General features: G+C 45.7%; 1 protein-coding gene across 1 annotated transcript; it reads right to left on the reverse strand.

The window, feature by feature from the left end:
* Nucleotides 1-627: 627 nt before the first annotated feature.
* Nucleotides 628-16,182, reverse strand: shcbp1 (SHC SH2-domain binding protein 1). Its single transcript, XM_062549801.1, has 13 exons — nucleotides 15,855-16,182; nucleotides 14,942-15,136; nucleotides 14,655-14,770; nucleotides 14,304-14,512; nucleotides 13,991-14,086; nucleotides 10,916-11,146; nucleotides 9,528-9,705; nucleotides 8,410-8,530; nucleotides 6,509-6,640; nucleotides 5,378-5,496; nucleotides 4,912-4,998; nucleotides 3,765-3,906; nucleotides 628-1,362 (listed from the first exon to the last, which is right to left on the reverse strand). Exons 1-13 carry the CDS (start codon nucleotides 16,054-16,056, stop codon nucleotides 1,031-1,033), a joined length of 2,160 nt encoding a protein of 719 aa, XP_062405785.1. The 5' UTR covers nucleotides 16,057-16,182; the 3' UTR covers nucleotides 628-1,030.
* Nucleotides 16,183-22,348: the final 6,166 nt, after the last annotated feature.

Consider the following 22,348-nt stretch of genomic DNA (forward strand, 5'->3'; position numbering starts at 1 on the left):
TTTCTAACACCTCGTAGCTGGCTTTTAATCCATTCAAATGACATTCACTGATCATGTCAGAGCATCCATTTTAGCATCTCAAATTATTCAGAAGGCTAGCACCTCTCGCAGTGGGTGAAAAAAAGACCCAACACAAATGACAAAGTGGTGCATTAGGAAGTCATACTAATGGAGGGGGAGAAAGGGAGATCACGCCGGTCTCCCTTCAGCTGGGCCATGATTTAGGTGCACACCACAGAGGTCAGCCGGCAACCATTTCACTGCGTCGTCTGAGGACGCGTATAGGGTGCGTCCGCCAAAAATAATTACCACCTGCACAACTTCATTCAGAGTTGGGTTTGTAGAGTAAATCGGGCTAATGCAGGTCAAGCACAAATTTTGGCGGGACACGTCGGATTATGCAATTAATCAAAACTGCCTGCAGCGTAATGAGGTTTTACCAGACCTTAATCCACAGAGAATTAATCAACTGGAATTAAACAATTGTGCATGTCTGACGGAAGGTGAGACCTCGGGCCAAGAGAAGCAAGAGCTCAAACCCCTCCTTCTCCTCCTCGCCAATGAGTCTTACAAGGCACCACTACACTAGAGCACCCAGCACCCAATGAATAAGTCACGACCACCAGCTGATATAGAAAGAGCGTTTATTAGACAATGTTAACAGTGCTTTTACTTTGGCACCTGTGACCAACATAGGAGTGATGTATACTCATAAATGAATGAAATAAGTGAATGAATCCTCTGTGCCACACAATTTCCTCCCAAACATGTGAAAACTGAATGTGAAAAGGAACAACCATGCGGTCCTCATATTCACAATGTTAGTGTGTATTTTAAAAATAACAAGGTGAAAGTTCCGTACAAACACTTATATATCTGTGGATGGAGCAACACCACTTTTATTAATTCATTATATCAACAGATTTAAAAGCCCTGCACACCTTGACACTTTGTCACTGTAGTTAAAACAAAAAATAAATAAACATTTTAAAGTGTGTCTGTGCATTTTCGTTTGGTCATTAAAGGACATTCAGTACAGAAAAGTGCCGAAGCTGCCTTTGCCATTGCGCTTGAACTGGTTGCCCTGGATGGAGACGAACATCTCCTGCGATGGCAAGTTCTCGTCAGCCTGCATGGAGCCCACCTGATTGGCCCTGCTTCTCTGGAGGCGGAGCTTCTTGGCAGAGGTGGCCATCAGCTCGCGCTTGATGGCGTCGTTTCCCTCCGAGCTCTCGCTGGCCACACAGCAGTCCTCCTCCACCACGATGATGGGGATCTCCGCCTCGGGGAGCTCACCCTCCGAGCTGCCCATCTCCACGGCCGTGTCCACCTCAGCTGGACCCACGGAACCATCCGGCTCATCTAGAAGAGAGGAGGACAGACCATCGTCTTTAAGGGCACATTCACACTAGGTCCGCTGGACCGTACCCGGGTTCGTTTGGTCCGATGGTTCGGTTGTTTTTGATAATGTGAACGCAACCGTACCGAACTCGGGTGCGGACCCCGGACCGGACCCGGACCCGGGTCCGCCTGAAAAGGTGGTCTCGGGTCCGGTTCGCTAGAACGCTGGAGCAGGTTGCTAAGCAAACGTTCTGAAGAATCTAAAGAATCTTTACCTTTGTCTTCTTCATTGCACTGCCTTCTGCTGTGTTGCCAAGTGATATTTGTAAACAGAATTCTCGAAGTTCGTGCCTAGAAGCATGGTGCTTATGACGCAAACAGACCCGGGTGCGCAGACAAACATGTAATGTGAACACAGACCAACTACGGTAGAAGTAACCGCACTCGGGTCCGGTCCAGTTAAACGGACCTAGTGTGAAAGCAACCTTAGTCCCACACACTGGCCACAGGGTTTACACTTCTCAGGCACTGAGCCAGAATTCAAGTGTGGCCAAAGTAATTTATGAGTTGAAAAATAAAAAAAAAATAAAAACATGTAACTTCTATGAAACTTTCAGATAATGATAGCCACTTTTTTTCCCTTCAAGTCCTGTGACTAAAACATCCATTTAAGTTGGTGAGGATCAGGAGAATCTGGAGGATCCGAGCAAGAAGCATGTATACAGAGGAACCGTGATGTACAGACAAAGCTTAAGAGCTTTCCGATGTTGTGGGAAAAACACTATTCCTGGGAAATTACTTCCAACGATTGTTTTCTGAATCTTGCAGCAACATTTCATCTACTTAGAGAATAAAAGGGTAATGGTTGTGTTCCGTGTTCCAGCCATCCCAACCAGCCAAGACATCCAATTTCCACACCCATTTCTTGGGTAAGAAATTAGTCCCACAAAAAGTGCAACATTCTCAAGAGAACCCCCAACAGGGAGAAAGTAGCCTCACAAAGGATCCCTGATTTGTCTGTTAGCACTTCTTCCCACTCTCCAAATAACAACAGGAGCACTATATTGGAGAACATATTTTCACTAACAGCTCCAGTAATCACGATTATTACCGCAGCACTGCTGCTGACAGCCTCCTGGCCACCCTGATCGATGCCGCGCCTCACATTTCTACAAGGGAAATTGGAAAGAAGTGGCGAGGTGGGCATTCCTTCCTTGTTTTCCCGCTCCTACGGCTTGACCCTCACAGAAACAAGTCAAATTACACTCATTTTCTCTGATTTAGTCTGCGGGCACGAGCACTTCTTTCACCGCTCTCCCGCTCTTGTAGCAGGCCGAGAAGCAGCGCAGCAGCCGGGGACTCCATTAGAGGACGTCTGGGGGAAGGGGGGGTGGTGGAGGAGGGGAGGAGGGTGGAGGAGGGTGGAGGAAGGGGTGGTGGTGGAGGAGGGGAGGAGGGTGGTGGTGGAGTAGGGGAGGAGGGTGGTGGTGGAGGAGGGGAGGAGGGTGGAGGAAGGGGTGGTGGTTGAGGAGGGGAGGAGGGTGGTGGTGGAGGAGGGGAGGAGGGTGGAGGAGGGGAGTGACGGAGGGGTGCGAGCGCCATCCTCTCTTATTTTGAGCGGCACGGCCGACTTCAGTGAAGTCTCATTTAGAAATTAAGCGCTTCCCTTTCTCTCGCGCCCTTCACTGAAGGTCGAGCACATTTCCACGTTAATATACTTTCTTCCTAAAGTGGCACGGGGACGCGGGGGTGAGACGGTAATTCCGCTGAGGAGCGGCGACTGGGACGGCGGGAGTCATTACGGACAGGCCTTCCTCTCGGCCCCCGGGGCTCCTGTTCAAACACACATTTCACGCACATGAATACATTTCCACAGATATTACTCGGGATATCCGGAACACTCTCGCATTGTTAGTTTAGGTGAGGCATGGACATTCTTGGAAATTCCACTTTTGTGTGAATGTGTCTGTGAGTGCAAACATATCACTTTGTTTAGCGAACAAGCAACTCATCTAATGGTTTTGAGGGGGTTCCGGGACAAACATGTACCACACACCAAGCTCATCTGACACGGGGCGACATTAACGCACTGAGGGGGAAAGGCCCCATTGACTATGCAAAGCTCGTCGCTAGGGAACCAGAGGCTGGTAATGGACGAGGGAGAGAGGAAGCGCTGGTCTGCTAAGAGCTACGCATGTTCGCATCCAGCGGCGGCGGCCGTGAGCCTTACATCCTCTGACGTGAGAGCGCGGGGAGGACATCATGTAACATGGGGTGCAGCGTCATCCGCTTCAAACTTTCATGAGCTGAGACCTGACATGAACCGGGACGGCGCTGCGGAACATGCTCCCGTGGGGGGGGGGTGGGGGGTGGGGGGGGGGGGGGAGGCTTGTGCTCGGCTGGGAGACGGCAACTGTGTTTACCTGCAGCTCCTGCCTTGGCAGGCTGGTTCTCACTCCTGCTGTCGTTTGGCTTGACCAGGATCACGCCGTAGCCCTCGTTGTTATGGATGACGTTGTTGACCATGGTGATCTTAGGTATAGTGTCCAACTGGTCGGCAAAGTCCTGTGAAAGAGTGAGAGAGAAGAAAGGACGGAGTGAAAAGGAGGGAAGAGAAGAGGATGAGGTTATGCATAAAAGCAACCCAAGAGACTTCCGCAGGCCAAATGCAAACAGGAGGGAGAAGAAAATGCACAAGCAAAGATAAACAAACACACACGCACACACACGCGCACACACACACACACACACGCGCGCACACACACACCACACTCTCCTCCAGGGACCAGATAAGACCCAAAGACTGCTCTGTAGGTAATTAGGGAGAGAAAGCCTTTCTCTGTGTGTGTGTGTGTGTGTGTGTGTGTGTGTGTGTGTGTGTGTGTGTGTGTGTGTGTGTGTGTGTGTGTGTGTGAGAGAGCGTTTGTGTGTGTGTGGGGGGGGGGGGTGTAGGTGTGTAGGTGTGTATACACATTTGTGTGTTGCAATTTTTTGAAAACAAAACATCTCTTTCCACCAAATTGCATTCAGGCAGGAGCAAAGATAATGCCACATTGTGTGGCCTGACTTGAATGAAACTTGGAAAGAGATGGATGACAGTGGGAAGAAAGGCACTGATTATCCGGTCCACAAATTAAAACCAACCTGCAAACAAATAGCAGGCAGGCACATCATGCTCCCTGGATGCTTCACTTTTAAGGTTTTACGTTAGATGGAGCAGAGCAGCGGAATCTGGGCCCTTTAAAGGCCGACAGGAATATGCGTGTCCTTCAAACACACATGATGAAGCCTTGTGTACTGCGGAGTGCACGAGGACGCTTACTTTGAGGCTTACAAAAAGCTTAGGGACAGAAAAGGGAGTATCTCCTCCCTCTGCATGAAAAAACACCGGCCGCCTGGTTGTGATCCAAGGCAGTCATTACTCTGAGGGTTGGGCAAGGCGCGGCATCAAAAAAAGGTTGCCTGGGAAACTATTGGTGGAGGAGGCACTTGGACGCATTCCACTTCGCCCACAGCCTGGGCACCCACGATACCAAAGTTCCCAGCATGGCACGGAGCGCCACCACTCACCTTTATCAGGATGCCTTCTTTGCAGTGGTGGAGGCCGTTGCCCAGCAGACTGCACACGCTGCCAGGGTAGATCTCCACGCCCGCCCCCTGAGGAAGCCATGGACACACACACACACACACACACACACACACACACACACACACACACACACACACACACACACACACACACACACACACACACACACACACACACACACACACACACACACACACACACACACACACACACACACACACACACACACACACACACACACACACACACACACACACACACACACACACACACACACACACACACCACATATTAAATCATGCAGTAAGGAGAAGAAAGACTTTGCTGAGGTGAGCAGCGACTTTGGAAGTCTGTGCTGGTGGACTCATAGTCCATCCTTATAGAAGCCCAAACTCTGAGTACGATATATTGGCTTTGGATCACAGAAGGTCGGCTACAGGCTCTAACCTTGGATCCGTAGAGGTCACACATGTTCATGGAGAGCTCGGCGGACGTTCGCACGATCACCCCAGTGGTGTTGCACTGCATCACACAGTTCTCCATCTCCAGCCTTCCCTGACGCACACCTGGAGAGAGAGAGAGAATACTTTAAAGCTGAAAGCTATAAGTTTCCTTTTTTAACCAAAGATAATCTAGACATAAATATGTTTAACTTATTTCTGAGTAGATATTTGAATTTAAGACCATATATTTTTAATTATTATAAATGTATTCCATTTTGTTTCTGATGCTTGTGTGTTACCTTCAAAACAGATATTGCATCTGTTTGCACTGTATGATGGCTTTGGCAACACTACTTCTCTACTGTAAGTCATGCCAATAAAGCTCATTTGAATTTGAATTTGAATTTGAGAGAGGGAGGGAGAGAGAGAGAGAGAGAGAGAGAGAGAGAGAGAGAGAGAGAGAGAGAGAGAGAGAGAGAGAGAGAGAGAGAGAGAGAGAGAGAGAGAGAGAGAGAGAGAGAGAGAGAGAGAGAGAGAGAGAGCGGGCCAGAGAAGAGGGGCAGAGGACAAACGGAATTCTACTGTCAGGTGTAGGTCTTCCAATATGCATTAGACTGCACTTTTTGGCTGCCTCAGCTCCTCTGCACTTTTTCCCCCTCCTCCCTCCTCCTGCCCCTCACTCTATCTTTCATCTCTCCCTCAACCATCTTTTCCACCACCAGACTTGCCTCTCCATCCCTCCCTCCCTCCCTCCCTCCCTCCCTCCCTCGCTCCTTCAGGCCACCCTGCCTCCTCCACCACATCCTCCCCTGCTATTTTGCCTCCCTCCATCTCCAGCTGCCTCTCCCCCTCGGAGGTCACGCCGTGCGTTCTTAAAGACAGGCCACAGCGAGAGGTCACGCCGTGCGTTCTTAAAGACAGGCCACAGCGAGAGCCCCCCCAGCCCTCCAGGCACTGATGTATGGCCACTGCAGCGGGCTCCAAAGCGCCAGCACTGAGAGGATGAATTATTGAATCCCCTTCATCGTCTGAGCCGCGCCGCGCAGCGTGACGCAGCGTGGTGTGTGTAGGGTGGCGTGGTGTGGGGGGGTGTGAGGGGGGGCACGGGTGCATGCAGAGGGCCCCGAGCACTCACACAGGATGCCTTCGATGGCGTCATGTTGGATGAATTTCAGGTTGGAGATCTTGACGTCGGCCCCCGTGCACTCCACAAATGTGTCTCCCTTGCTCTTCTTCTCGATCACCACCTCATCCGGCAGCCCATAACCTGCAAGACAAGAGAGCAGAGGGAGAAAAAGCCCACGCCATCATGGGCGCACATTAGGAGAAATGTTGATGGATCATCGCTGCCAACAGCAGGAGGAAAAACATTTGGCTACGGAAGTGTAAAGGATATAACGGCCTCGGCCTTTAGAAGGCTCAGTTCTAAATGGATTAAGTCATTCAGACAAAGTGTGCTGAACAGAGATATTTGAGGATCTTTTGAAAATGGCCCCCACTAATTGAGCCCTGTCTGCTGAAAACCGGACGACTGATGGCTCGGACAGCGCGTTGGAATAGGCGGAGGCTTTTCGGCCGGTGTTACACGTCAACCGAGCCGCAGCGATGCGAGCCGGCCCAAGCGGCCCGACGTGGGCCCGGTTTGATGAAGAGTGTCCTGACAGCCCGCCGCGTTATTGGCTGCTCTTTGACAGCTGCTCCTGCGGACAGGTGTTGGAGAGCTCTCTAACAAAGCTCGGAGGAGGCCGCTATGCTCCGCGTGGCTTCCCACTCGGCGCCATCCAAATGCCCCGGGGCGGAATATCGACCACGGCAGGTCACGGAGCCCACCCCGCCACCACGTCCGGAGCTGAAAGCGCCGGGAACATTTACAAGCCGACGCCACGAACAGCACCGCCCGTTACCGCTCCCTCTAGCAGTGACAACCAAGCGCACGCCACTCCCGGCTTTTGACAGTTCTCGGTCAATCCACCGCCTGACAGCAACCGCCTGCAGCTCCCCAGAGGGCCGAGGAATAGAAAAAATCTCCCCGATAGTCAGAGAGGTCCGGTCTGGGCCGCGGAGGGCTCCCTGGGAGACACGCAAGAGCCTGTGGCTGGGGTGGCGGGGTGGACGGGAGGAGGAATTCTATTATGGTAATCCGCCGCTGCTCTAATTGAGTTGTGCCTCTCCTTTGGTAGAGGAGAGAGGAGAGGGCATCGCCATCTCGGCCCCTTTCTGTGCATATTTATCTTGCCTTTCAGGGGCTTCCTGGATCTTCAGGGTATACGTTTGTGGCTGTGCATTTGTGTGTGTGTGTGTGTGTGTGTCTGAACAAACCAACCTTCACATTTTAAAAGGCTCTCTCCACCCCCATCTTCCTTCCTCAGTCTCTTCACTCCCAGCATCAGCTCCTCTATCTGCCTCTGCAGGCCATGGCCATTAGCATGAAGAGAGTGACATACCGTCTAGGCGCCCGCCCCCCCCCCCCCCCCCCCCATGCCTGCACATGACCACCCCCTTCATAATCAACGGCTCACAGCACCATCAGCCTCCATTACTGGCCACAGCGTCATCCAAGAGCCTCTCCGTGCATTTCGTCCAGTCAGGGTCAGCGGCGATAAAGCGGACCTTCGGTGCGGAGAGAGGAAAGTGATCTAGCGTCCCATGGAGCAGGCGGATCATCACGAGGAGTGGCTGATGGCTTCATAAAGCAGATATGAATGGGCCTGTATGAAGGGAATAACTAGGGGAGGAAAATCCTTTTTAAAAGTGACTTTTGGCTGATGGAGGGTCTCTTAAATATCACGAGTGCAATACCCATCCACGAGCAGCGGCTCCTGTTCTTAATGGAATCGTAAAGAAATCAGTGGGGGCATTTCAAAAATGCAGTAAAGCGCACATTTTAGCACTAAACAACAGGTTATAGGCGGCTAAGCACACCCTTAAAACCCTTCAAAGCAACTGTGGCCAACAGAGAGATTGGTGCTAGACCAGGGGCAACAGGGTGGCTCTTGCATATTTCTGCATCCTCTCAGAGGGGTCATGTTAGCTCACCTTCCAATAGAATGGAGTCAGGGATGCTGATGGAGCTGGTCACGTTGTAGTGACCCGGGCAAACGATGACCACATCCCCCTCGTAGCAGGCACTCACAGCCAGCTGTGGGTCTCTGTGAAACTTCACACACACACACACACACACACACACACACACACACACACACACACACACACACACACACACACACACACACACACACACACACACACACACACACACACACACACACACACACACACACACACACACACACACACACACACACACACAAGTGTCAGAGTCAGTTTTTCTAACATTTTCACATAGACAACAGACATGCACTTGAACCACAGCTCATTGAAAGAAAGAACAAACGAGAAGTTTGAAGCAAGCAAAAAACACATGTATGAACACAAACACTCCAGTATTCCCACTGCCTCAACAAGTCCTGGAGGGAAGACTACAGAGCAGAGGGTGGGGTGGGGTGGGAAGGGGGATCAAACACCACAACTCCACACAAACAGGCCTCTTCAACAAAGCCCACAAATCCCACAGCATTAGACCTGGGAGCTGCTACTACAGAATGGGGGAGATGCAGCCTGCTGCCTCCATAAACAGCATGGTGTTGCAAGCCAGAAGCCCAGATGTCGGTCCTCATTGAAGAGTCCAAGAGTAAATTGAGAAGCCTGCGTGAGTGGGCCTTTCATCTCGCCTCAGAGTGGAGCCCTAGCGGGGCACACGGGCCACAGAAGCGCAAACACTCCTCACATTTAACAATGTACACAAAGCTCATACAGAAAATTAGCTCCTGGAAAAATAACCCTACCCTGTCGGTTACACTCCAGGGAACACCCGCCTGCCTTTATAGAGATTCAAATCAGGTGTACAGAGAGAGAACTTCATGTTCAATGGAAGGATGAAATGCCAGACTTGGGACATGATTTGGTTCATTTGGTTGTAAGGATGAAAAACCCTTTCCAGTGCCTCCTTTTAAAAGGGATTGGACACTCTACAAACAACTCCTACAAAGAAACTGAACAAACACGCAAAGTGGAGAGAGCGAGAGAGATCGAGAGAGAGAGAGAGAGAGAGAGAGAGAGGGATGGACTGAAGGGAGGAGGACAGTAATGAATACCTGCACTTGGAACTCCTCTCCGGAGTACTGGGGCCCCAGCTTGTCGGCCATGAGGCTGTGCAGGAGGCCCACGGTGGTGGAGGCGCACACCACATGCACGGCTCGCTCCCCCTCCGGCCGCCGGCCCTTGGCCACGCTCGAGTGCTGCCCAGAGTTCACCTTGTAGCCCAGCACGTACCTGCGCACAGGAGAGCAGCAGAGGCACGCTTCAGTCAAGCCCCGCTGAGCCCGCGGGCCCCAGAGACACACACACACACACACACACACACACACACACACACACACACACACACACACACACACACACACACACACACACACACACACACACACACACACACACACACACACACACACACACACACACACACACACACACACACACACACACACACACACACACACACACACACACACACACACACACACACACACACACACACACACACACACACACACACACACACACACACACACGCCGTCGCCATGCCAGCCACTCACCTCCACACTGGGAGGAGCGGCAGGCAGGCGTCAGGAACAAAGCTTTGATTCGTCATAAGCAACCTATATCCCGCCGTTTCTTTGAAATGTAAAGAACTGTTTACGTCTCTCTGTTGGCACATAAGCTGCACGCGAACAGACAGATCTCCTACTGCTTGAGTAATTCCCTGCCGTTTCAATTCTTTCATACGACTCATATTCAATTACAGAAACGGGCCTTTTCACAAACAAAGTGGCCAGCACCCCTCCTGTAGGGAATCTCAAGCAGTGAGAGTCGGAGCATTTTACATGCTTAGGCATTTGGCAATGCATTTCCTCAGTGTACAGGCGCTTTTTACCCAACACATCTGAATAAATAGAATATCTGACAGAGAAGAAAAGTAAAGAAAACAAAGCCACAAATATGCAGCACGAAGCGACTAAAAGTTTTTAGTATTGAAATCCTTGTTAAAGCGATGGAAATGTGTAATCTCCCCTTCTTATTATGACGCAATTATTTCTAAATTACATTGAGATTGGAGGACAGGTAGTTTAGTCCTAAAGTGTCAAACTATACAACATTATTTAACTAAAATGCTAAGGGAGGGCATTGGTGAAGGTGCAAAGAGGAGTGGTAAGACTAAAAACAATTACATCAACCCAGTGAAATGGGAAATTTTATGATGGACCAAATAATTTCACAAAAAAACATTTGCTTAATTGCTTATAACAAAAACAAGTGGAGCAATGAAAAACCCAGAACAGAGGGGTGTAAACAAGTGTATACGATCATATGAAGATCCTATGAAAGTAGCCCATATCAGGCAACATTCTGATTGCCGGTAGTTATTTGGACATTGTGTATGTGTGTGTGTGTGTGTAAGCAGCTGTATAGCCAGATACAGCACCTGAGCAGGGGGTTTTCGATGATCCGGAGCTTGCGCTTGAGTGTCTCCACGTGGTCATACAGGCGTAGGCCCTCCACCATGGACACGTTGTCCAGCTCCGAGTCGGAGTCGCTGCTCAGGCCGTTCCTCAGGCTGGAGAACTCCCGGTACTTCCCCGAGCAGTGGCTCAGCAGCGCATGGTACTCCGCCACCAGACCAGCAGGCACCCGGTCCTCAAGGATGTCATAGTGTCTGAAAAAGACCAACAGATCACACGAAAGTAAAGAATGATGCTCAGCGTGTAACAAGAAAATGACCTTTTCGGTATTAACCGTAAACTTAAAAAATGCAAAGCAAACACACTCAGTATGGCTCTGATATGTTCAGTTCTGTGGTTCCCGGTAGTTTTATGGTTAAAGGCGCACACACTTAGTTAAAGACCTCAAGCTTCCAACCAGCATAGAAGTTGGTCCAGCCTACATAAACACACGCATTAAAATATGACCACATCACAGCCTTGGGTTATTTGATGAATGGTTCACTAGTAAATTAACACACTTGCAGCACAATTTGGCACAAACAGCCATTTGTCATTTTCCCTCCCTAGTCCCAACTTTAACAGCTCCAGTTGCTGGAGTATTTGCAGCTTGTTTACCTAACTGTATGGCCAGGGCCATTCAAACAGGCAGACTACAGAACGCACAAAAATGAAGCATTATGTTCACAAAACGTCTGCTGCAACAATTAGCTTCCACTATAACCAATGGCACTGGCTGCTCCAGACGTGACAACCGCCAGTATATTAGAAAACCAATTAGACCAGTCCTCTATGACTATTCTACACTCCGCGATCTGAGTGGTGTAGCCTGGCTTCAAGGCAGACACACACCACCTTCCACACCATTAAGATCCACATGGAGCAGTAGAGTCATCCAAACCAATAAGACGCCATTCATCATGTACACCACAAAACACTTTCAAACCACAATCAACCATGCCGAAACATTCTGTGAGCGTTCAGCAAGCATGTATTGCACTCTGTAACCGGCGTTACCCTCGTCTTCAAGTCAGCGGTGACAATAATAATCCTTTCCACACGGTAGAAAGTAGTTGCCTTAACACTGCAGGTCTCATGTCCTTCCATGTGTGCAGTGTCCTTCACTTTGGCAGAGCAACCACTCAGGCATGAATCAACACAAACAAACAACAACAACAAAAATATTCAAAGACGAGCAGCCCACCAAAGTGGCAGTGTGGCTTCATGGGGACTAGTCACATAGGACACGTCTCATGAAGGAGAATGCAACAAATAAAACAACAATGTCAAAGAAAAGAAAATAATATCACTCATAAACCCTGAGGCCTAATGAGGCACCCAAACAAGACACATCCCAATATTCATATTCATTATAAAACATTGCTGCTCTTACTGAAATGGGAGGCGTGGTGAATGCAGAACATGCTGATCACAGCAAAATGTCAATAAAGGGTTTCGCAAAACCATGTCTAGTCACTGAGAACCAGGAAAGTGGTTTGTGATCAAATCAATACCAACACTCCTCTTGGCAGTTCTAATGTAATCATTCATTTGAAAAGGCTGATTTTGCAAAGATATTTTATCGCTTTATCTAAGAATTAATGGTACTCTCCCACTCGGGGAGGGTCCAAACGTATATATTTAAAAAGAGAGTATTACTGTGACTCGTTACATTTCTGTAGCCCACTTTTCTTTGCAGGAGTGAAAGAGACTAAAAGGATTTTGCACTGACTAGTATATACTGCCATCTACTGTACAGAAGTAAGGCTGACAGCACATCACATATCCCTGGGCATGACATCAGAAAGGCCCAATGCACAACTCTGGACTGTGATGACTAAGCCACATGGCCCAGCTGTCTTACACTAGGAACTAAGATTTTAGAAAAATTCACGTCATATGAAATCGTAATAAAAGCTTTGTTTGTTTGTTGTTTGTTTGCTTGTTTCTGTGAATGCTCGTCGCATCCAGTGATCTCTAAGGTTATTCATTAAAAAGGGAGTTGCTTGGTAACTGAGTAATGGCATGCATATATTTAAACAAAGGAGTTCTCAATTATTTTGTAACTTCCACAGAATGATAACAATAAAATCGTAATTGGCCGTCATCCCTTTTTATTCTGTAGTCATTTTATTGTACTTGTTATCCTAAAGCCTCAATGCTGGTTAAAAAAAAGAGTAAAAACCTTTTTATTGAATTGTCTCTTTAGAATGGGTGTTACCAAGAATCAGCAAGTTGACCTCTGCAATGCAAAGCAAGTCAAGAGTATGAAAATGTAATCTGATTCAGGTTTATAAAATCACTTGAACAGAATTGTTACTTATAAAATATGTTATCAAACTGTTAAGCTACTCTTGACAGTAGAAAACAGTAAGTCTGATGTCTTTGTTGGAAAACAGTCAATCACAGTCAATATTTTATGAAAATGTTAGATAATGTTAGATTAGGTTAGATTTATCAAAATGGCTGAGGACATGTTTTATAGACCCATCACATACAGTTTTATAACATATGGCATAATTACAACACAACACGGTTATATAGGGAAATTAATCTCAGAAATCCACCTTAAATTATCTACATCTTGGTTTTTGTTTATGTAAAGCACATTGAATGACCTCTGTGTATGAAATGCGCTATATAAATAAACTTGACTTGACTTGAAAAAAACTTGACTTATATACGTAATATCTTCTCTCTAGTCTAGTAGTTCAGTAGAATACAACTGCCCTGCTCCTACTGTAACCTGCACTCAAGCAGCTGAGTGCTTCGCCCCCAATACAGTCCCAAGTCAATACCTGCTGTACCTAGGAAATCGCCTAATCTTCTGTATTACCATTTCTACTCATTGTGACGACGGAGGCCACACAAAGTATTTGTTTTGTTGTTGGCTCACTTTTACTCACAACATGTTATCCAGCAACAAAGGGGGGGCAAATTATTTCATTTTGAGACAAACATGTTTTTGCTAACTTATCTAACACTAGGGGAGATGGTGAATAACCCAATGTCATATTACAGTGGTGTGTTCCTTTAAAACATGTCCAGTAAATACTCACAGCCTAAGGCGAGGCTCCACGCAGCGCACAAAATAATCAAAGTCATCATCCTCATCCTCTTCATCCCACTGCCTCCAGATATGTTTGTAGAAAAACCTACAAATTTGAAAAAAGTGACTCAATGAATTCCAAAGTCGCGTAAAACCTGTTTATGCACTCAAAGGGAGCAACAAGTGAGAGGAAAACGCCCAACCCACATCCCACCCCCTAGGAGGTTGAGAACCACCCACACAACAGGGATAACAACCTAACCAAACTGTGAGCTCTACAACTGACGATGAGAGATTGACTATCTTTTCCACATGGAGCAAACCTGAGATGTTCCAGGGCAAGTGCAGTCTGGTCAAAGTCTCCAGACTCCTCGTAAACCACCTGAAGCTCCAGCACAGGAAGCATATGCAGTGTGGCCTCTAGCAGAGCCCTCATGGCGTCCTCCGTCAGCTCACAGCCCCTGGTCTCACACTGCAGAGGCAGCACCAGCTCCACCTTAGCTTTCATCTCTTTGTAGTCCACATCCACCACCTGAAACCAGAAGAGAGCTTTCAGCTACAAATAGCGCCTCCCCCACCAGTTAAAGATTTCTCCTGGAGTTGATGCTTCACCAATTGTCAGAACATTTTGAGACGAGAGACATGGTGAAAATAAGGAGGGAGATTATACTGACCTCCACCAAGACATCAAAAACATCTGTGCTCCACACAGCTTGCCACTCACACGGCTCCACAACCTTTTCCAGGTAGTCTGCTGTGAAAGCTTTTACTTCAGAGGTTTTGCAATCTCCTGGTGAAAATAGAACAAAAGCACTATGAGAGAAACTTCCATCAACACCAACAATTGTCTCAGAAAAACAGCAAAAGATATCATGCTCTAATCTGAAAGTATAAATATCATTTGAAATATAGGCCTAATTCATGTTTTCTCTAAATTAACGGCATGTGCAAACCTCCTCACCCAGCATGTAGTCTTGGTATGCCTTGAACCTCTCATAATAAATGAGATGGTTAGTCTGAAAGGTGTCTGGAAGGGCACTATCGCCATTGCGTTCAGCCCTTTGTAATTGTGTGCCAGACTGGTCGCTGTTGTGGTAGTCGGTGCCGCTGTCATCGTCGTCATCTCCGTCGCAGTCACCATCGTCCTGAAAAAGGCCTGTGATGAGAGTGAAATGGATCATTATGAGCTTTTCGGCATTGACCTTCACTGGATAAATATCACTGTGTGCAAAATGTGTGTGTGTGTGTGTGTATGTATTGCATTGTGGTAGTGTTTCATCTCTTCTGGAGTGTCTAATATGCCTAGGAATGTCACTCTCTGTAACCGCAGAAATCTAGAACAAAAATGTTGGCCGAGGAAGAACTACGTTTGTTGTGAAACTGGGGTGTTCGTTTGTTTACATGCCCTGTGGCAAAAATAAAGAAAGGCGCACACCGAAGGTCATGCGGATCCTGACACTGCCTCTGTGTGTCAGTAAACAGGCACTTTAGAGAGGGCGGGATAAGTTACTAATTTATAATGCATGCACGTTAGCTAACGAACTTCAGAACAGATTTGGTCTAGTTAAACATTACTGCAAGCGATTTGACTAAACCACTACTGATTTGGACCAAATTAATTAGATCTTACAGCGACATTCAAACACATGGCACAGTAGGCCCAAGTGCTTGACTAATGTTTGATTAACGTTACAATGTTGCAAAGTGTGAGTAAATTAGCCTGCCCATAAATAAATAGACGAGGTTGGATCAGAGAGGGTTGAGGATCTTTGGTTGGATTGTCACATAACGTTAGGCTAATTTAACGCTAGTTACCAACTTGAAGACATAATTGGAAACACGACCAATTAACCTTAACATACAATGACATTTACCTTGCGATATGTGAGCAACGTCTTTGGCAAGATTTTCCCCGGTTACTGCACCTATTTCCATCTCTGACTCAAGGTCCACTTTCTCTTTCCGCACAAGTCCACTGCATGTAATCTCTCCATCGACGACGACGATGTGTGGTTCGGTTTGGCTAACATTCGCTTCCTGGGGTTGGACATCAAGGCAAACGACCTCTTCGGCCATGATATTTCGTTGTCCTATTCTCTGTAATCAACTTTTTCCCCCAGATTTCTCAGATGGAACCGATATTAAGAATAACCCAGACTTGAATAGATTTACGACGTCTCCACTCCCTTGTATTTTCAAAATCTCCGCGGCAGTAGTGGTGGAACCAATGAGGTGCTCTAACGTCAGAACTTCCGTCTTTGGCCAAGGAGGGCAACCAATGATTGTTTGACTAAACACTGGCAGTTGGGCCAATGAAAAAACAGAGTAGACCTTGAGGAAGTACTGGTTAAATCTCCATTCCGTTTATAACCGCTGGATGGCAGCATTTATCTTGGAATCGATCTATGGTTCCAATTACTGTAAAGGTGCAAAGGCAGGTTTTTTAAAGCTTAGTTTACCTTAACTGAACAGCTTCAGAGTTATTGGAATGTTTATGTCTTTTTCGAGTTGAATGGTGGCCGTCTCGCTTCCACCTAGCGCCTGTGAGCGGAAAAAATACGCTGGCAACTTGCCAACAGAAAGTCTTGCAGCTTCGAGATCATGCGCATGAAACGACAGACTGATTTGAGGAGTGTTGTAAAATATACACTTTAAAGCTGCAGGCCAGCTGGAAGCTCTGCAGAGAAACCTGCGAGCGAAAAAATGAAAACAGCGAAGACATTTCCCAAACTGCATAGTTTTCTTTAAGAAAGCTTTAGGCTACACGTTGTAGGCCTGCCACCACACAGTCAAATGTAAACTGTCTTACAGAAGGTAGACAGACCAGAATATTACAGGTAAGTAGCCTACAAGCACTGTATTGGCATGCACTCAAAACTCTCTCCAAAAGTGTTGTTACTTTTATGCTAATGTGTTTGAGGCGAGTTATCAATTATTTTTTTTATTGGACATTGGCACAGTAAACATGCTTTCTCTCAACATTACTTTGCAACTGAAGGGGTGCCACCTACGCAGCAATGGCAGAACAATGGTTAATGGAAAACATATTCGTTTAATTCAGTGCTTTGCAGAATGCACATATGTGCATTTTGTTATGTTTGCTTTTCCATCTTAAAATATTGTCTTTGACATTTTCCTACTAGGCTTATTCTGCCAGCGACCTTCAAACAGAATGTTTGTTTCTCTGCAAGCTTATCCTTGCCTTGAGTTGGTAACAAGCTTGCTTGATTTATTTCTCTTCTCTACTCAATCTTCCACATCCACTTTTGTCTTTAGGCCTACTGACAAGGTAGCAGCCATTAGTCGTCGGTTTTCTGAATCAAGCAAGCACTCATAACCTACCTCTCCAGGTAAGTGTGCAACATTTCCTTCATTCACCCCTCTCACTGAGAGTGAAGTACCAAAACTCCTAACATGTTGCTGCCCTAGATAGTGTCGATTGAAGCCTTGAAAATTGGCCAAAGCAGCAACTCAGTCCTCAGTTGTCATCTATCAGCTATCAGCGGCTTGTCACACAGTCAACCACCGCATCCTACTATCCATACTGTCAAACATGGGTATTTCAGGCAAAGCACTCTCCTGGTTTGATTCCTACCTCACTGTGCATTCGTTCAATGTGTCATGGCTAGGACACAAGGCATAGTGCTATGTACTCTCTGTGTTGGGCCCCATCATCACTCATGGCTTCTTACTGCTACGTAGATGATACACAACTTAACTTACTACTTACTGTACTTTACTATACTTCCTGCCTGATGATGCCACAGTCTCGGCGTGGATCTCAAACTGTCTCTCTGATGTATCTGCTAGTGCTGGGATAAAAGAAAATCACCTCCAGCTCAACCTCTCTACAACTGAACTACTGGTCTTCCCAGGCAAGCAAACCATACATCACGACATCAACATCAAAACTGACACACTCTCTGTTGCACCTACCAAGATGGCAAGAAATGTAGGTGTCATGATTGATGACCTAACCTCTTCTGGCCATGTTGCCTCTGTTGTGCCACTTCGCACTATTCAGAGTTATCAGACCGCACCCAATCCAACACGCCACTCAACACCTAGAACAGACCATGGCTATGCCTATCATGCCTTGACTACTGTAATGCCCTCCTCATAGGCCTTCCAGCTTGTGGTAAAACCGCTACAGATGATCCAGAACGTTGCAACCCATCTGGGTTCAATTAACCAAAAAGGCCATGTCACACCGCTGTTCATTGAGCTCCACAGGCTTCCCTTAGCCGCCCACATCAAATTCAAGTGACTAATGCATGCATACCAAGTTATTGCTGGGTCTGCACCCACTTGCTTAAGTGCTCTCATAAAGGCTTATGTTACCCCTGGGCTGCACTCCTCCACGGAACGTCGCCTGGCATTGCCACCCCCAGACCCATGGCAATCCAGACCTTTATTGCCACCCCCAGACCCATGGCAATCCAGACCTTTATTGCCACCCCCACACCCATGGCAATCCAGACCTTTTTTTGCGGTTCCCCGATGGTGGAATGATCTGCCAAGTTCCATCTCAGCAGGCCATCTCTCTCTATTTTCAAAAAACTCTGGAAGACACAAATCTTCTGAAAATACCTCCTCTTATAGTGTTTATGGTAAACCACCTACACACTTACCATACTCTTCCCCCTCTTCACATCTCCCTCTCTGCCTCCCTCTTTCCCTCCTCCCTCTCCCTCTCCCCTTCCCTCTCTTCTCTTTACCTCTTCGTCCAACACTTTCCTCCTCTATACTTTGAGGCACTCCTATCATCTAGAACTAGTTCTGACAGATGCGGTGCTAATTCCTAGCTACAGTCTCCTTTACATTGTAGTCTGAACACTAGGCTACTCTAATGCTGTAGCTAACCTGTAATTAAAATGTAGCTTAAATGGTATTCCATTGTGGTATGTCGATTTGGATAAATGCTTTGGACAAATTAATAGATGTGAAAAGTAAAGTAAATAAAAGTTCTGGAATATCATGGGTGTTCAGTAAATTCATGAGGACATTCTCTAAAATACAGAATTTCAGGAATAACGTTTCACTCTAATTAAGTCACTAAAATGAAAAACAAAAATAATTTTTGATCCTTACTTTATCTGCACTTGAAATATATGTAAATCATCTCACATTTTATTGGATGATTGGCAGTTTACATCTGTACACATTTCAGAACATGTCCAGCACAGTCACAGCTGTGGAAGTAATGTGGGGATATCTATTAGTTTTCACCCTATTTACCTGTAATACATCTCTGTTATCTGTGTGTCTCACCTAACTAATAAGCACTTAGAAAACCCAAAGGCGTACGCACGGATTTTATTTGCTGACTTTAGTTCGGCCTTTGACACTGTTTGCCCTACTTTACTAGTCCAGAAACTCACTAACATGCAAGTCAGTCCATCACTTATAAATTGGTTCTACTCTCTCCTCACAAATAGAGTGCAACAGGTTAAGGTCAACAATGCACTCTCTTATGCTAGGTCATGCAGTACTGGAGTACCACAGGGTGCTGTGAGCTCGCCTATTTTGTTTACCAACGAGTGCAGAAGCAAACAGTCAAAAAATTATATTATCAAATTTTCCAATGATACTGTTATAGTTAGCTTACTGGAGGTTGGCGACAGCCCTTCAATTTACTTAAATGAAATAGAGTCTTTCAAAATCTGGTGTGAGACACATCATCTCACCTTAAATGTAAACAAAACTAAAGAGATGATACTAGACCCGAGAGTGATGTGTACTCATGAACCATTACATCTTGACAATAGCGAAATTGAACAGGTGTCTTCCTATAAGTACCTGGGTATCTACATTGATAATCTGTTAAAAGGGAATGTGCATGTTGATTATCTATGCTCAAAATTAGGTCAAAGACGGCACTTCCTGAGGAGACTCAGGATCTTTGGTGTGAACAAAAAGATCATGGAGCTATACAATGCAGTGCTGGAAAGTTTGATCAGATATGGGATGGCAGCCTGGTATGGCTCTCTCACAGTGCAGAGCAAAACTAAATTAGAGAAAGTAGTCAAGACCGCAATGAAAGTGGTAGGTAAACATCACTACCCCTCCCTTCAATTCATATTCGATAAAGTAGTAGTAAACCGGGCACACAGTATTCTTGATGATCCTTCCCATATTCTCTACTCTGAATATGAATTACTACCATCTGGGAGACGTTTTAGAGTCAGTGGATTCAAAAGCAACCGTTACAAGCTCTCTTTTATCCCAACCTCAATAAAACTATTAAATGAATTCATGAAACAAGATAAAAAACAAACAAACAAAAACAAACGCACTATACGTGCATAGTTCATTGTGCACCTTTGTCATGTACCTAAAATATTATATTCCTGAGTATAGGGGCGTTCTATGAGTTTTTGGGAATGTGCAATATCAGTACAGGGAGATGTGCAATATTAAGATTAAAGTAGGCTAGAAGAAGGGGCTGTGCAATATAATAGAGTATAGGGAATGATGACAAATGAAGGTTTTTACTGTGAACAATTAATTTATTCAGGCTCTGTATGCATATTTGTTGTATTTTTAAGTATAGGGGGTTCTATGAATTTCAAAAGGAAATTGTGCAATGCCAAGGGAAATGTGCAATACCAATACCATATGTTGTTGATAAGGTGCAATGCCTGAAAATGTGCAATATTAACCACTACAGGGAGATGTGCAATATCAATACTATGTGTTTCTTGAGAATGTGCAATACCAAGGGATATGTGCAATAGGCCTATACCAGGGCAAAAAGAGGGACTGTGCAATATAATGGAGAAAAGGGGAATTATAACAAGTGATGGTTTTATAATGAAAAGAGACGTTTTAAATGCTGATAATTTATTTATTATTGTGATGAACTCAAAATGTCTTGTATCTTTGAGGTCTTAGCATAGGGGTAGGTAGGCCCATCTATGAACTTTTTGGGAAATGTGCAATATCATTGGTTAGGAGTGTTTCTCTGTTGGAGTTATTGATTACTATGTCTGATGTGCCCATTGTAACTCCACTCTGCTGTCTTTGTTGTCTGTGTGGTATGCGTGAATTGGTGTTTTGTTTTTATGACAAGCAGTTGTATGCAGCACTGTAATGCCCAAGACAAATTTCCCTTCTGGGACAATAAAGTTCATCTTATCTTATCTTATCTAAGCATATAATAGATACGAACAGGGATGCTGTCACTAATTTTCATTTGGGACATCTCATACTGTACATGAGGGACATACTCTGATTATGCATGCTATATTTATATACAGTGATGGTCAAAAGTGTTGGCACCAATGCTAAAGTTGACTATAAAGAGGAATATAAAATTATCTTCTGGAAATTGATCTTTACTTTAGAGTTTACTACCTGTTACAATCAGCAGTAGTTATTCACCTCAATCTGTTGAACTTTGTTAGTTTTTTTTTCATCCTCCTCGTTGAGCAGGTCTTTTAAAGTACTATATAGTAGCATAGGTCTTTTAAAGTACTACTTATTGCATTTGTATACATTGCCTTTTGCAACAGATTCTGTATGACCACACCATACCCACATGAATAACATGAACCCATTCATCTTGTGTATGTGAAGGACCTCTGTATGCCATCATCCAAGTAAAGCTATTTCTAGACAGTGCTTGTAAGGTAATAAAACTGATTGAATTAATGCAGTTATGACCTTTATGAATAAACATTCGTTCTGAACAGCTGGTGGTGAATGCCAGTTAGACAGTAAGACGTCTTCATGGAAGAATTTGGGATAGGCCTATAAAAAACAAAAAGGCAACAGAAAACAGAGTGGGAGAACAGCAACATTTAATCAGTTTTCCCCCAATAACAGTATTTATTGACAAACTACCCCTCTAATAATGTGTTGTGCATTTGTCGTGACTAAACCCTTAGGGACAACCCCTCTTCCAGGTTTAGACACACGATGCTAGAATAAACCCCCCCCCCCCCCCCCCCCCCCCTACCCTCAGTGTCATGTTGAGATGAGTTCAACAGCTTATAACATTATTCAAACTGCTAGTTGATCACAAGGTAGGCTTACTCTTGATATACTGTATGTGATGAGTTCAAACTCCCAGAGTTGCTTAAAATGAGTTGACTAAAACAACCTGTGTAGGTTTTTATAGGCTGTATAATATATTCAATGTTTGTGATAAGTAAATTTATCAATTAGTTTTCACATAATTGAGTCAGGGGTGATTTTAGCCTACTCATTTGAGTGGTGAACAGCTAACTTTGGCAACAGCAAAGTGGTCAAATTGGATCAAAATTGACATAACTACAAAACCCAAACACAGAAAACACTATCTGAGTTGCTGCATGCAGTCAAAGATCTTTCTCAACCCAAGCTATTTCTGATACATGCATTTAAA

This window comes from Sardina pilchardus, chromosome 11 (genome assembly GCF_963854185.1).
Source record: "Sardina pilchardus chromosome 11, fSarPil1.1, whole genome shotgun sequence".
Lineage (NCBI taxonomy): Eukaryota > Metazoa > Chordata > Actinopteri > Clupeiformes > Clupeidae > Sardina > Sardina pilchardus.